Genomic DNA, 13,430 nt, shown 5'->3' with positions numbered 1-13,430 from the left:
TTTAATTTAATCAGCTCCATCTGACTTCTGTTAGTATTTATTTTTATTGTTTTCTTCATCAGCTGCATTGTATCTTCTGAAATTTTGTTTCATTTGTCCCTCTTTGTTCCTGCATCTCTAGCTGTTTCCAGAATGATATTTGTTAAAGCATTATTTCTTATGCTTCAAGATTACAGCTTTTTCATTCCCAATAGCTTCCAATCTGTTTGTTAACTTTAATTGGTATTATTTTGTTATGCAGTGGAAACTCGATTAACCGTCATCTTCGGGACCGTGGTCGTGATGGTTGAGCGAATAGACGGATAACAGAAACACTGTATTCCTCCAAAACATAACCTCAATCAGTTATTTTATGTATAGACACGTATCACTCTCACAGTAATATAATAATATTTCGGAGCGAAAACAAATTAAACACGATTGTGATAGCAAATAAAACTATTTATTACATGATAAAAACATCCATACAGTAGCTACAAAAGTTGCAAAATACGTAATGTACAGTATTGTACTGTACTATAAACTTACAGGTGAAATAGTTTATCTAGCTTCGAAATAGTCAGTCAATTTCTTCTGCCTTTTTGATGTTTGAGCTTTAACCGTGGCAATATTTCGTATTTTTCGGAGCAGTAGTGCCTGCGTTGCATTACCTTCTTCTTGACTTTCAAACCATTCTGTACACTTGGACAGCATTGTTTTGGCCTCTGAATAGCTAATAGTGTGTTTTTCTTCATGGTTTGAACACTCGTCTTCATCAGCCCCTTCTTCTTCTTCTTCTTCTTCTTCTTTGGTGGCACTTATGCTGGCAACAATTTCGTCATCACTCAAAATTTGAAAACCCCCATCCACTTTGTCACACTCTAACCACTCTGATACTTCTTCTGACGTCAAATTTGTGCTGATTTGTAAATTATTGCACAAATTGACTATCTCGTCAACTGTCACACACTCAGGTTCCTCCGATTCTTTACCTCTAGGTTGAGGCCAAAGTTTATTCCAGCCGTTCTTGAGATTTGACACTGACAAATCACTCCATGCACTGGCAACATTGAAAATGACATCTTTAATACTGTAAGACCTCCAAAATTGTTTTACAGATGTTGATTCATCAGATGAGAGCAAACTTTCGATAAATATTTTTCTATAACAACCTTTCATGTTTTCGATGATTCCCTGATCCATGGGCTGTATAAGTGAAGTTGCGTTTGCTGGAAGGAAGAGACATGTTATGTTGCCGTCATCACTTTTCATTTCACAAGTAGGGTGCGTTGGGGCATTGTCTAACAGCAATAGCGCTTTCTTTGGCAACTTTTTTTCAGCCAAATGTGCTCTAACTTGAGGTACAAATTGTTAGTGAAACCACTCAGAAAAAATTTATTGATCCATCCAAGCACTCTTCTGGTCGTAGTATTGTGCAGGGAGAGCATTCAAATTCAAATTCTTGAATGCACGAGGTTTTCTTGATTTCCCAATCACAAGTAGGGGTAGCCTACCATAGCAGTGATGCGATCTTTTTGTACTTTGAAACCTGGAGCAGCTTTTTCAGAGAGTGATGCTAATGTCTTTTGTGGTAAAGCCTTCCAGTGAAGCCCAGTTTCATCACAATTGTAAACTTGCTCCCTAACAAGATTCAATTCAGCCATTTTTTCGTTAAATTGTTCCCGGAACTCAGCAATTACAGAGCTATCCGCACTGAGTTTTTCTCCACTGATATCAAGTTGGCGAATGCCATGACGAAATTTAAATTTGTCGAGCCATCTGATACTTGCTTTAAAAGACGAGTCACCATCAAGTTTTTTGTTCATTTCAACAGCCTTGGCCATTATTATAGGCCTTAAAGTGGAATCCCCTGACTTCTTGCTTGTATAAACCATCGGTACATTGCAGTGTCCAGTTCATCATATTTTGCAGGTTTCATTGTCTTCCTTGTTCGCACATATCCATCTATGCTCTGCATTGTTGACACATGTTGTTCTATTTTATCAGCATCACGTTTTATATCGTTAACTGTTGTTCTTACAATACCATAAATCAGCGCTACACTTGCCGCAGTTTCGCCCTTTCTTAAGCGTTTTATAATTTCAAGTTTTTGATTAAGTCCTAAAACAACACGTTTACGTTTTTCAGACATTTTATCAAGTCACTGTATCACACACACCTGCACTAAATATGGTAATGTAAAATATTAGTCAATAAAGCTTATTCAAGTGGAAAACAGGAAACACAGCACAGCACCTACTCCCACTAGATACACTGCGACAATTAAAGTCTTCTCGCCACAACTGGAAACCGATCCAGTGGTGATTGTTGACTCACAAGTCAGACAAAGACAAGAAAAGGGGGAGATGTGTTAGCACGTCAACTGAAGGTCATATTTCATGTACCATTCTACGGCGGGCGGGTACATTCACTTCCCACTAAAATAGAGTAAATAAACAAAGCGAACACGTCACTGCACCTTAGAGCATTCTGTTATTACAGTATTATTATGCTGTTACAGCAGTGACAGTTCACAGAAACTGACGGTTTAAAGAGTGACGGTTAATCGAGTTTTTACTGCGCCTACATTTTTAACAATTGAACAATGCAAAATCCAGGATGGAATGTAACCTGGAGCCTATCCTCCTATGAAAGACACCAACCATTTCCTCCACCGACTCTCCACAGTTCTTGTCCCTCTACCACACAGTGCTCTGCTTGTCACTATTGATGTCACCTCCCTTTACACTAACATCTGTAATGCCCGTGGCTTTACCACTATTGAACACTACCTTTCCCATTGCCTGACAGATTCCAAAAAAATAACCTCCTTCCTAGTCCCCATGACCAACTATATTCTCAATCACAATTACTTCTCCTTTGAAGGCATTACCTACAAACAAATCCAGTTATGGCTATGGGCACCTGCGTAGAACAATCTTATGCCAACCTGTTCAGATCCAGAGGAACCTTTCCTAAACACTCTGAATCCTAAACCTCTCACCTTGTTCAGATTCATTGATGACATCTTTGTAATTTGGATCGAGGGTGAGGACACCGTATCCACATTCCTCCAGAACCTCAACAACTTCTCCACTATTTGCTTCACCTGGTCCTACTCAACCCGACAAGCCACCTTCCTAGATGTTGACCTCCACCTCAAAGATGGCTGCATCAATACCTCCATCCATATCAAACCTACTAACCACTAGCATTACCTTCACTTTGACAGCTGCCACCCCATACTTATACGTGCTAGCCCTCCATGGTCATTGCATCTGCAGTGACGAGCAGTCCCTCTCAAAATATACCGAGGATCTCACTGAAGCCTTCACAAAATATAATTATCCTCCCAACCTTGTACAAAAACAAGTCTCCCGTGCCTTATCTTTCCAGTCTCCCACCACCTCACATAGTCCCACTGTCAAGCCACAGAGGAACAATCCCATTGCAACTCAGTACCACCCAGAACTAGAGCAACTGAATTACATTCTCTGCCAGATTTTCGACTACCTCTCGTCAAGTACTGGGATGAGAAATGTCTTGCCCACTATCCTTCCCACCCCTCCCACAGTGGTATTCTGCTGTCCACCAAACCTACACATTATATTCATCCATACCTGCACAACCTCTGCTCCCAACCCATTACCCCATGGCTCATACCCTTGTAATAGACTTAGATGCCATACCTGTATTATACATCCTCCCACCACCACCTACTCCAGTCCCATCACAAACATCACCTATCCCATCAAAGGCCAGGCTGCTTGTGAAACCAATCATGTGATCTACAAGCGAAGCTGCAACCACTGTGCTGCATTCTATGTGGGCATCTCTTCATTATTGGCCACCAACAAACTGTGGCCAAGAAACAAGTGGACCACCCTGTAGCTAAGCACGCTACCTAACATGACATCCTTCATTTCACTGACTGCTTCACAGCCTGTGCCATATGGATCCTTCCCACCAACACCAGCTTTTCTGAATTTTGCAGGTGGCAACTTTCCCTGCAATATATCCTACGTTCCTGTAACTCTCCTGGCCTCAACCTTCATTAGTCAGTGTCGTCTCCCATCCAGCCCCTTCTCTGTTCCCATACTAGCACTACACAGCCCTCATTCCACCATCGCACCCAGTCTTTTTACTTCTCTCCTTTTCCACTATTCCCCTGCTCCACCTCTCCACTGCCCTCCGCTAACCTCCCAACTGCATGTAGCTGCCCTACCCTCTTTTCACCTCATCCCTGTATGCTCAAACAGCACTTCACTGTCTGCCACCCCTACCCTACTATTCCTCCCCATCCCCACCCCAGCCTCCTTCTTACCCCCACCCAGTCACCATTCCCATCATGCACTGGTGCTGCTGGCTGCAGTGTGGCCTCAGTTACCTGAGAGAGCAGTCGGGTGTGTGAGTTATGTTTCCGTGAGTGTGTATGTGTGTGTTTGTCATCTAATTTTGACGAAGGCTCTACTGCATGAAAGCTGTATTTGTGAAATTATTTTTGTTCTTCCTATGTGCAACTCAGCATCTCCGCTATATTTTTAACAATTAAATTGGATTTGAACCAATGTGTTGAGTTCTTCCTAACTTAGTGTCTAGTTTTATTTCACACACCACTAGTTGGTGATAACTAGAAAGCCAAAGATTCACAGGGACAGTATTTAGTAAAGAAACTACTATATATCTTATAACACATAATTTAGGTAGAAAGTAACAGAAATTTCCTTTTTTTGCAGATCTCTGTATGATACATTGTATAATATGCTGTGTGGTTATCCTATCAGAAATATGGATACACCAACAAGTCAGTTCTTGCTGAAGTCATTTAAAGAACTAGGGCAAGATATAAAGCAACAGAATTTGGATAAGAGAATACAATTCCTTAATGAGCTGAAATTAGTGAACTATGTAGATCGTTACAGCAAAAACAGTCTGCCAGACATAAAGGTAATATATTTGTGTGCTTTATCTTTCAAATTTTAACGAACAGATTTTGAATCCTGTGGGAAGCTAGGATATAATATCATAATTGGTTATCAAAGTGAAGTTGATTGTGACATCTAGCAACAAACTCTTATAGCACCTGAATTTAGTGTTTGACGTATACATAAGATACATCCATAACAACAGCACAACATTACTGACTGCTGATTCCATAATACCATACTATTCTTCTCAAATGGTGTTTCAGGATTCCTCTAATAAATTCATATTTCTAGTGTTGAGATCAGTTTAATTCATTAGCTATATATTGCTACATGAATTATAACGACCAAGTACCATAATAAGGGTTATAGGAGGACCTATGCATTTAGCTAAGTCCAAAATTGTGTCATGTATTATTAAAGAAAACTGTTGTTAACTATTAAAATTCAGTTAAATGACAGTTTTGAAAAGTAACGTTTATTGAACTGATACTGGAGAACAAAAGATTGCGTATTACACATACAACTGTAACCCAAAAGCATCTGTTGAATTAATAGCGCTAAAATATAAGTCATAATTAAATTCTCCATAACTTCAGAAATGTTACAGACTTGCAGAACCTAATAGTAGATTTGGAATCAGCTGTACAAGGTGCTCCCAGGCCCTGCACACAAGAAATTTTTATGAGGCATGTTCAGAAAGTAAGTGTACCATGGCCATAACAGGCTGTGGTTTTTTTATATTTTGATGGTTGGCAACACTGAGTGGTTGGGTGGAGGGAATACACTGATCAGAGCAAGCATTACAGGAACACGGGTAGTATATAAATCACTTTGTTTTGCCCAGTTGCGTGAAAAATGTTGGTTAAAAAATCTCATCAAGTGCGAGCTAAGTGGTGTGATCTGCTTCCTACTCACAGAAGGAATAACACCAGCCAGAATTTTTTCATGAATCAAAATAGTTTACAGAAAAAGTGTTATGAAGAGAATGAATGTGTTTAAGTGGTGTAGGGAGTTTTTTGGAAGCAGAACAAATGTTCATGACAAACAGAGGAGTGAAAGACCTTCCATTTTGACTTATGAATTGGTGCTAAAATATTGAGAAACTGTTTATGAAGACTGCTGATTGACATAGAATGAAATTTGTGTTATGTTTCCACAACTTTTCAGAACTCTCTTACAAGAGACACTCATAGAAGCACTGGAGTACTGGAAACTGTGTGCAAGATTGGTCCCAAAACAGCTGACAAGAGCACCACAAGAAAAATCAGATCGGTAGTGGCCACAGATTTCTTGAGTGATTTGAATTGGAAGGTGAGGGTTTCCTGAGCTCTGTTGTGACTGGAGATGAAATGTGAGTGGCTCATTACATGCCTGAGACATAAAGACTGTCATCACAGTGGTGTCACACCAATTCCCCATCTGCCAAAAAATTAAAAACCACAATTTTGAGCAAAAAACAACATGGCCTAAGTGTTTTGGGACTGAAAAGGCATAATTTTGTTCGAATTTCTGCATAAGGGGGAAACCATCAATGCACTATGATGAGTCTCAAAAGATGCATTTAAAACAAAAAAAAAATGGAAAAGAATGTTGATGAGAGGGTGTGTTTGTTGTGTTGTATGACAATGCCCATCCTCACATGTCCTTGGCCACGATCCTACAGATTATCATCATTTCACCTCCCTGAAGGCACACAAGAGTGGAACTACATTTTCAGCTGATGAGCAGTTGCATAAAGAAGTTTTCAAGTAGGGGGAGGGGAGCTGTCTTCTACAAAATAAAAAAAAATATATATCTAGTACGCTTACTTTCTGAAAATGCCTCTTATTATTTAAATTTTATAAAGAGGATGCCTTTTTTGTCCATAATTTTTCATTTGATGTGACAATACTTGACTAGTTCATGTCAGAATAGACCCACTCTTTGTTAGCAAAGCTTCCTTGCCAATAAAATCACATCAAACAATTACCTGAGACTGAGGAGGACTTTTGGAGGGTGGTTTATGGCAGCATGAAAATTCTTTGAGATGGGGCACTTCTCCTTTAAGTTAATAGTCATATAAATTGAAAAGCACTTGCCTTCAGGCAATGTAATTCTGTCATTAATTACATGTTTAGACTTCATTATGGGAAGGGAGAGGGGTGTCTTTAAATAGATTTTATGGAGATGCCAAAAAGCAGTTCAGAATAAACTGATGATGTGGTAGGTCATGTAAACCTACAATTCTTTTAATTCCTGTGAATGACATCCAAATGTGGGTTGACAACTGTGCATAAACATGTCCAATGTGAATTGTTTATGTAATAAATATTGTGCAATGAAGACATGTTTTGCTTTGTGAATTACTAAAACCTGATAGCACAACTGAATTTACAACTGAGCCATTCGATACCATATCGTCAAAAAATATTAAGAAACCTTGAAATCTTGTGTCATGGTAGTTTATCTAGATCAGTGAACATTTCCAAAATTTAAAAGTTGTGGGTTAAGGACTATTTCAGCTCTGGTGGAAAGAAAGGCTTCCATAGATGAGCACTTGTAAAATTTAAAAATTCAATAGTTCCTGCTGTTGTTGCAGTAGAAGCTTGACTTTTTTTTTAATTTTAAAGGAAGGTTTATATGTTTATATTCTTTCTTCTTGTACTGAATATCCATAATCTATGTAATTTGTAAACAATATATTTAAACAATTGGACATTACCATGTTTTTAAGGTAAGGCCCTTTCATAGATTTCTTTGAAAGTTTTGCAATATTATTATAAATGTTTCTTTATGTTACATAAAAAGAATAAATTTGTAGAAATGATGGGAAGATTGTAAAAAAATATATATTTAAATTGGGTGGGCTACATTCTGAGTCATGTGTTTTCTGAGGATGCAGTTCTGAGATCTTGTACTGAGTTGAATCGCATCATTCATTGTTGGACATAAAGTTTGTTGGTGCAATTTTTCAACTGTTCTGTCCTAAAATAAAGGTAGATATTATCTATTGTATGAATGGTGGTGTTTGTTCTTTAGGAGAAATGTAAAATAAGTAATCATGGAGGACATGGATGACGTAAGGGGATAGGTGGCACCTGGTGGGAGTTTGAGTCATCCAGGGATCATGCCGAGATAGTCTGTATATTTACAATGAACAGACACTTGTGTCTGGGTTGTGCAGTGGTTAATGCAACTGCCTAGTAAGCAGAAGATCAAGGGTTCGGAGTTCCGGTCTGGTACACATTTTCACTCATTGCTGCTGATTCCACACAAAGTCCTGATGCAGCTGATATTGTTAGTTCCTTCCTTTACCTTTACTTTCTCCCTCTCCTTTACATAATAAGTTGAAAATAGTAACAGTTATATATATACATAGTACAGTGGAACATCACTTAATGAGCACCTCCCATAATGCACAATTCACATAATCAGCAAGACAAATTATAAAAAATGACTACTTAACAAGTGATGTTTTACATAACAAGTGTAAATAATGACTCTCTTATTGAGGGATGTTTTGCATAACAAGTGGCTAAAATTTAGTGTGATTTAGTATGACATTACATTCAACAATATGAACACCTTTCATTGTCAGCAGCGTCATATGCACAATGTCTGTAGTACGTACTGCAGTCTGGGTTTAGTGCTCTTTCTGCTACCATCTTAGTGCAGCTTGTGATCACACATTTTTCTAAATGTGTTCTTTTGTGTGCAAATTTTAATAGCCTTTGTAGAAGCGTCCCTGAAAATAAAGCCACAAGAAGACGACTGTAAGAGAAAGAAATCAGAGCTCACAAGGATAGATTTACAACTTCATTTTCTTTGTGTCTTGTTCAAGACAAGAATAATAGAGAATTATTGTGAAAGTGTCAGTTAAATTTGATTTGCAGAGTATCCATGTAGATGTAGAAAATGTCCTTAGAAATGAAATGTAAAATCATTGAAAAATGTGAATGTGGTGTGAGCAATGCTGATTTAGCATGCACATACAATGGGTCTACATCAACTATTTGCACTATCCTCAAGAACAAGGTCAAGATTAAGGAGATAGATGCTTCAAAGGGAGTGACAAGAGTATCTAAACAACGGTTTCGTATTCTGGACTATGCTGAAAGTTGCTGCTTATATGGATAAATGAAAAGGAATTGCAAGGCAACACTATTAATGAGAAGGTGAGAGTGATGTTCACCAACCTCATTAAGAAGACGCCAGGATAATCAGTGGCAAAAGAAATGCTTAAGGGAAGCCCAAATGGTTCGAGAAGTTTAAGAGCACAACCACTATCCACAGAGTCATGAAGCACGGGGAGGCAGCCAGCTCCGACACAAAATCAGCAGAGAACTTCATCAGCAACTTCAAGATGCTCGTAGATTCTGAGGGTTATCTGCCACAACAGGTTTTTAATAGTGACAAGACAGGTCTATTCTGAAGAAAGATGCTGAAGCATATCTTTATAACCACAGAGGAGAATGCATTGCCCAATCACAAGCTAATGAAGGCTGTGTCATACTGCTGTTCTGTGCCAATGCAAGCAGTGATTTGAAAATTAAACTGCTGCTTGTTTACCATTCAGAAACGCCACAAGCCTTCAAGAAGCATAAAGTCCAGAAGAGCAGGTTGAATGTGATGGGGAGGTCCAACAACAAGGCTTGAAAGACACGGTGATCTTTTTTGTGATTGGATCAATGAGATGTTTGGTCCTTCAGTGAAAAAATATTTGCTTCAGATGAATCTGCTGCTCCACGTCTTGCTTGTTATTGACAACACTCCTAACTATTCTCCAGGCCTACAAGACCAGCTTATCAAAGAACTTCAATTCATCAAGATCCAATTTCTGCCTCCCAACACCACTCCATTACTCCAGTCTATGGACCAGTAGATTATTTATAACTTTAAGAATCTCTACACTGAAACACTCTTCGAACATTGCTTTGAGTTGACTGAAGCTATCAAGCTCAATCACAGAGAGTTTTGGAAATATCACTTCAACATTGTTGCCTGCATCAAGATGATCAAAAAGGCATGGGAAGGGGTTACCAAGGGAACTTCACTTCTGCTTGGAAGAAACTTTGGCTGGAGTGTGTTGTTGAATGTGTCTCTATGAGGCATTTGAGTCAGTATCTGTGGAGCATGTAGTCAATGATATTGTGTCTTTGACCAAGAGCATGGGACTAGAAGGGGATAACAAAGGTGTTGATGAGCTGGTGGAAGATCACAGCCAAGAAATTACCACAGAAGAGATTATGGAGTTGCAGTGTGTTTCACAACAGGAAGTTGTGAGAGGAGTTCTTCAGAGGAGGAGGAGGAGATAGTAATAGCAATGCAGTAATCTTCTGATGCAATAAGAGAAATGCTGAAAGCATGGGAATTGGATGCATCGTACATTGAAAATCATCACCCCCAATAAAGCAGCGGCTATATGCTCTACAAAATTATTTGATGATAATGCTATGTCGCATTTTCTCCAAGTGTTGAAGTGAAGTGTCAGCTATAGATAGTTTCCTAGTAAAAAAGAATTAGTTATGTATCGTGAATAATAAAGTACCTAATACCAAACGAGAAAGCGCTGGTAGTAGACACAATAAAAAACACGTTTATTGTGTCTATCTACCAGCGCTTTCTCGTTTGGTAAGTTACAGCATCTTTGTTTTTTATATATAAAGTACATAATACTGTATGCATACTTTTCTTTGAATAAATGGCATGGGTATTTTTCAGCATGGAAGTCATTATTGTATTTTACATTAATTTATACGCAATAAATTGTTTCACTTAACAAGTATTTTGCACTACATAATATTCTGTAATGAATTATGCTCGCTATGTGAGGTTCCATTGTACTTTGCAATGAAATATAATGAATATAATTATTCAATCACTTTTAAGGTTGGGCTAACATATTTTGTATTATTCATGACAAATGGTGATTTTATTCATCAGGCAATATGGAAAGTACAAGAAGCAGCATTTTCTTGGGTAGTCCTTCAAGTTTTCATACGATAGTGTCCTGGCAAGTGGGAATGAACTGATCGGTGAAGAAAAAAAACACTTTATTATGGTGATGTGGTATTTATTCACACTGTTTATCTGATTATATGTGTGTGTTAAATACAAACACATGTGCCGATTCTCTCTGTATAAGAAAATTTGCTGTGATCCCTTTCTTTCCCGTAAAGGATCTGTTCATCTAGAGTGCATGAAGTTAGTTTAGAAAAGTCAAAGAACTTTAAAATTAGAGAATTTAGCATTATTCCTGGAGAAAAAATGTGCCTAATCTGTACAAAGCCTAGAAGTGAAAAATGAGTAAGTGATGACATTTCCTCAAATGACATAAATGTCAGTAATGAGAACATGCAGACTACTGAAAATTCTGTGCTCAATTCTGGCTTAACTAGCCTAGAAATATCTCCTGCAAAGTGGCATCGGTTGCTAGGGATAGTTAGTATGCAGCAGCCAAACATGCCTGTTAGTTGAAATCAGCAACTAGGGCATTAAAAACTAAAATTTCACATGTGTATCAGGATTATATGGCTGCTGATTGAAGTAATACCCCAGTTGGTTTTTGATAGTACTTGAAGAACAGCCAAAACATCACAGTGAACACATGGATAAAATAAAACAGAAAATTGAACATGCAAATAATCATGAAAAAATTAAATTACTGACACATGTGCCACAAACCTGCTCTCGACCAAAAGTCAATTACACATTTCAGATTTTCTTTGGTGCTACAAGCAAGAGCTCTTGTAATTGAGAAGGGTATTTTATTGATGCCTGAGCAAAAAAGAGGAAAGGCATAACCAATAGATGATGAAAACTAAGTGCCTGGGGAAAAAGTGAAGTGAGCATCAGCAAAAATACATATGAACAAAAGCAATTTGTATTGTGTAATATAACTGAAGTATGTTATTTGTATGAAGAAAAGTAGCCTAATGTCAAAGTAGGTTTTTAAAAATTTGCTTCTCTCTGACCAAAACAGTGTATACTCACAGGATTATCAGGGTTGCCTACCGCACGTGTCTGCACTTATCACCAAAATGTTAAATTGCTTCTAAATTACATTTCTATTAAAGAAACAAACCAAACTCTAATTAAATTATAGCATTATGTAAATAACTGAGCCTGTATACATTGTCTGGGTGATAAATGACCCACCAGTTCTTTACTTCAAACACACAGAAAATGAAATAGAAGACTATGATCCTGATGAGATGATTCAGAACAGTCAGTGAGTATCAACTGATAGAATGACTTTAAGTGTTCAGATCACTACTCTTTCAGAATTCTGACATATTAATTAAGAAAATTGAAAAATTAACACCACACTCTTTTTATTCTCAATCACAGTCTGATTACTTGAAAATGAAGAAGGAAACACAGGGTATCATTGAAAAATATTACCTGCACTCTTCATGTGTTTGTTTGCTTTTTTCACATGCAAAAATGTTTGTCTTATTTCTTATGATCTGGAACATATTGTGGCTCTGTTATATCAGACTCATAAATGTGGGTTTCTTGAAATTTCTCTTGCTTCTGCTGAATATTTCACTGATGGATGTGCTGCACAGTACAAAAATTGTGAGAATTCCAGAAATATCTGCTACCATGAACAGGATTTCAATTTGAATTTTGTGCAACCAGCCATGACAAATCTCCATGTGATGGTATTTGTGGCACTGTTAAAACACTTGTCACAAAAACAAGTTTTCAATATAAATATCAAATACTGCAGTATTGCAGGTATTTAAATTCTGCTGGGAGAAACTACAAAGCATACAAGTCACAAATTTTCTTTTTCCACGCTTTGAAAGTGCAGATACGTTTCCTGGAACACAGTCCATGCGTCACATTATACCAGTTTCTACAACCAAGGTGGGAGCAAAAACATCTAAGCTGTGATACTGATTTTAGTATCAGACATGATTTCTATGCACTTCTGCCAACAATTCCAGAATGCTCTTTGCAGCCCAACTGCTATCTTGCATGTGCATGTGACTCTTCGTGATATTTGGGGATTGTTGAGGAAGGGAAAGGTGGGAAAGGCGATGTTACAGTAAGGTTTGTGCATCGCCGTGGAGCCTTCCTGACCTTCTACTGACCCTATAATGATGTTTGTGATGTCCCACTCTCTCATATCCTGTATGAAGTTGATGTCACCATAGCAGCAAGCTGAACTTATTCTCTAAGCAAAGAGTCTTCAAGGTTGGTGAAGGAAAAATAGTCCTCATAAAAAAATATTAAATTCGGATCATTAATGTGTCTTCTCACATGTATAGTTCCAAATGAACTTTAATGCAGATTGCAGCAGCAGCATTTTGTGTAGTGTTGAGATAGTATTGATTTTTGATAACTGTTCAATCACTATAAACAAAGCTCTAAGTATCATTGCATTGAGTTAATTCAGTTATGATATAGCAGTTATTGTTGTAACAAAGTTATTGGTCATATGTTACGTAATGTATGACTACATTCTATAGTTTGTAATTTTGTTTTATATTGCACTTTTTGTTGCGTTTGTTGTTAATGTATCTTTGTTAGTTA

General features: G+C 37.7%; 1 protein-coding gene across 1 annotated transcript; it reads right to left on the bottom strand.

Moving 5' to 3' along the window:
• Positions 1-540: 540 nt before the first annotated feature.
• On the bottom strand, positions 541-2,131 carry LOC126260295 (jerky protein homolog-like). Its single transcript, XM_049957619.1, has 2 exons — positions 1,965-2,131; positions 541-1,123 (listed from the first exon to the last, which is right to left on the bottom strand). The coding sequence occupies exons 1-2, from the start codon at positions 2,129-2,131 to the stop codon at positions 541-543; spliced, it is 750 nt and encodes a 249-aa protein (XP_049813576.1).
• Positions 2,132-13,430: the final 11,299 nt, after the last annotated feature.

This window comes from Schistocerca nitens, chromosome 5, assembly GCF_023898315.1.
Source record: "Schistocerca nitens isolate TAMUIC-IGC-003100 chromosome 5, iqSchNite1.1, whole genome shotgun sequence".
Classification (NCBI taxonomy): Eukaryota; Metazoa; Arthropoda; class Insecta; order Orthoptera; family Acrididae; genus Schistocerca; species Schistocerca nitens.
This window is presented reverse-complemented; position numbering and strand designations above follow the sequence as displayed.

What these genes read in the sequence shown, in the direction of transcription:
- LOC126260295 (XM_049957619.1), bottom strand. Translation starts at nt 2,131, where the DNA reads ATGTCTGAAAAACGTAAACGTGTTGTTTTAGGACTTAATCAAAAACTT. An exon ending in GATAAAATAGAACAACATGT is followed by an intron (nt 1,124 to 1,964) that starts GTCAACAATGCA and finishes ATTTATCGAAAG; the next exon opens with TTTGCTCTCATCTGATGAAT.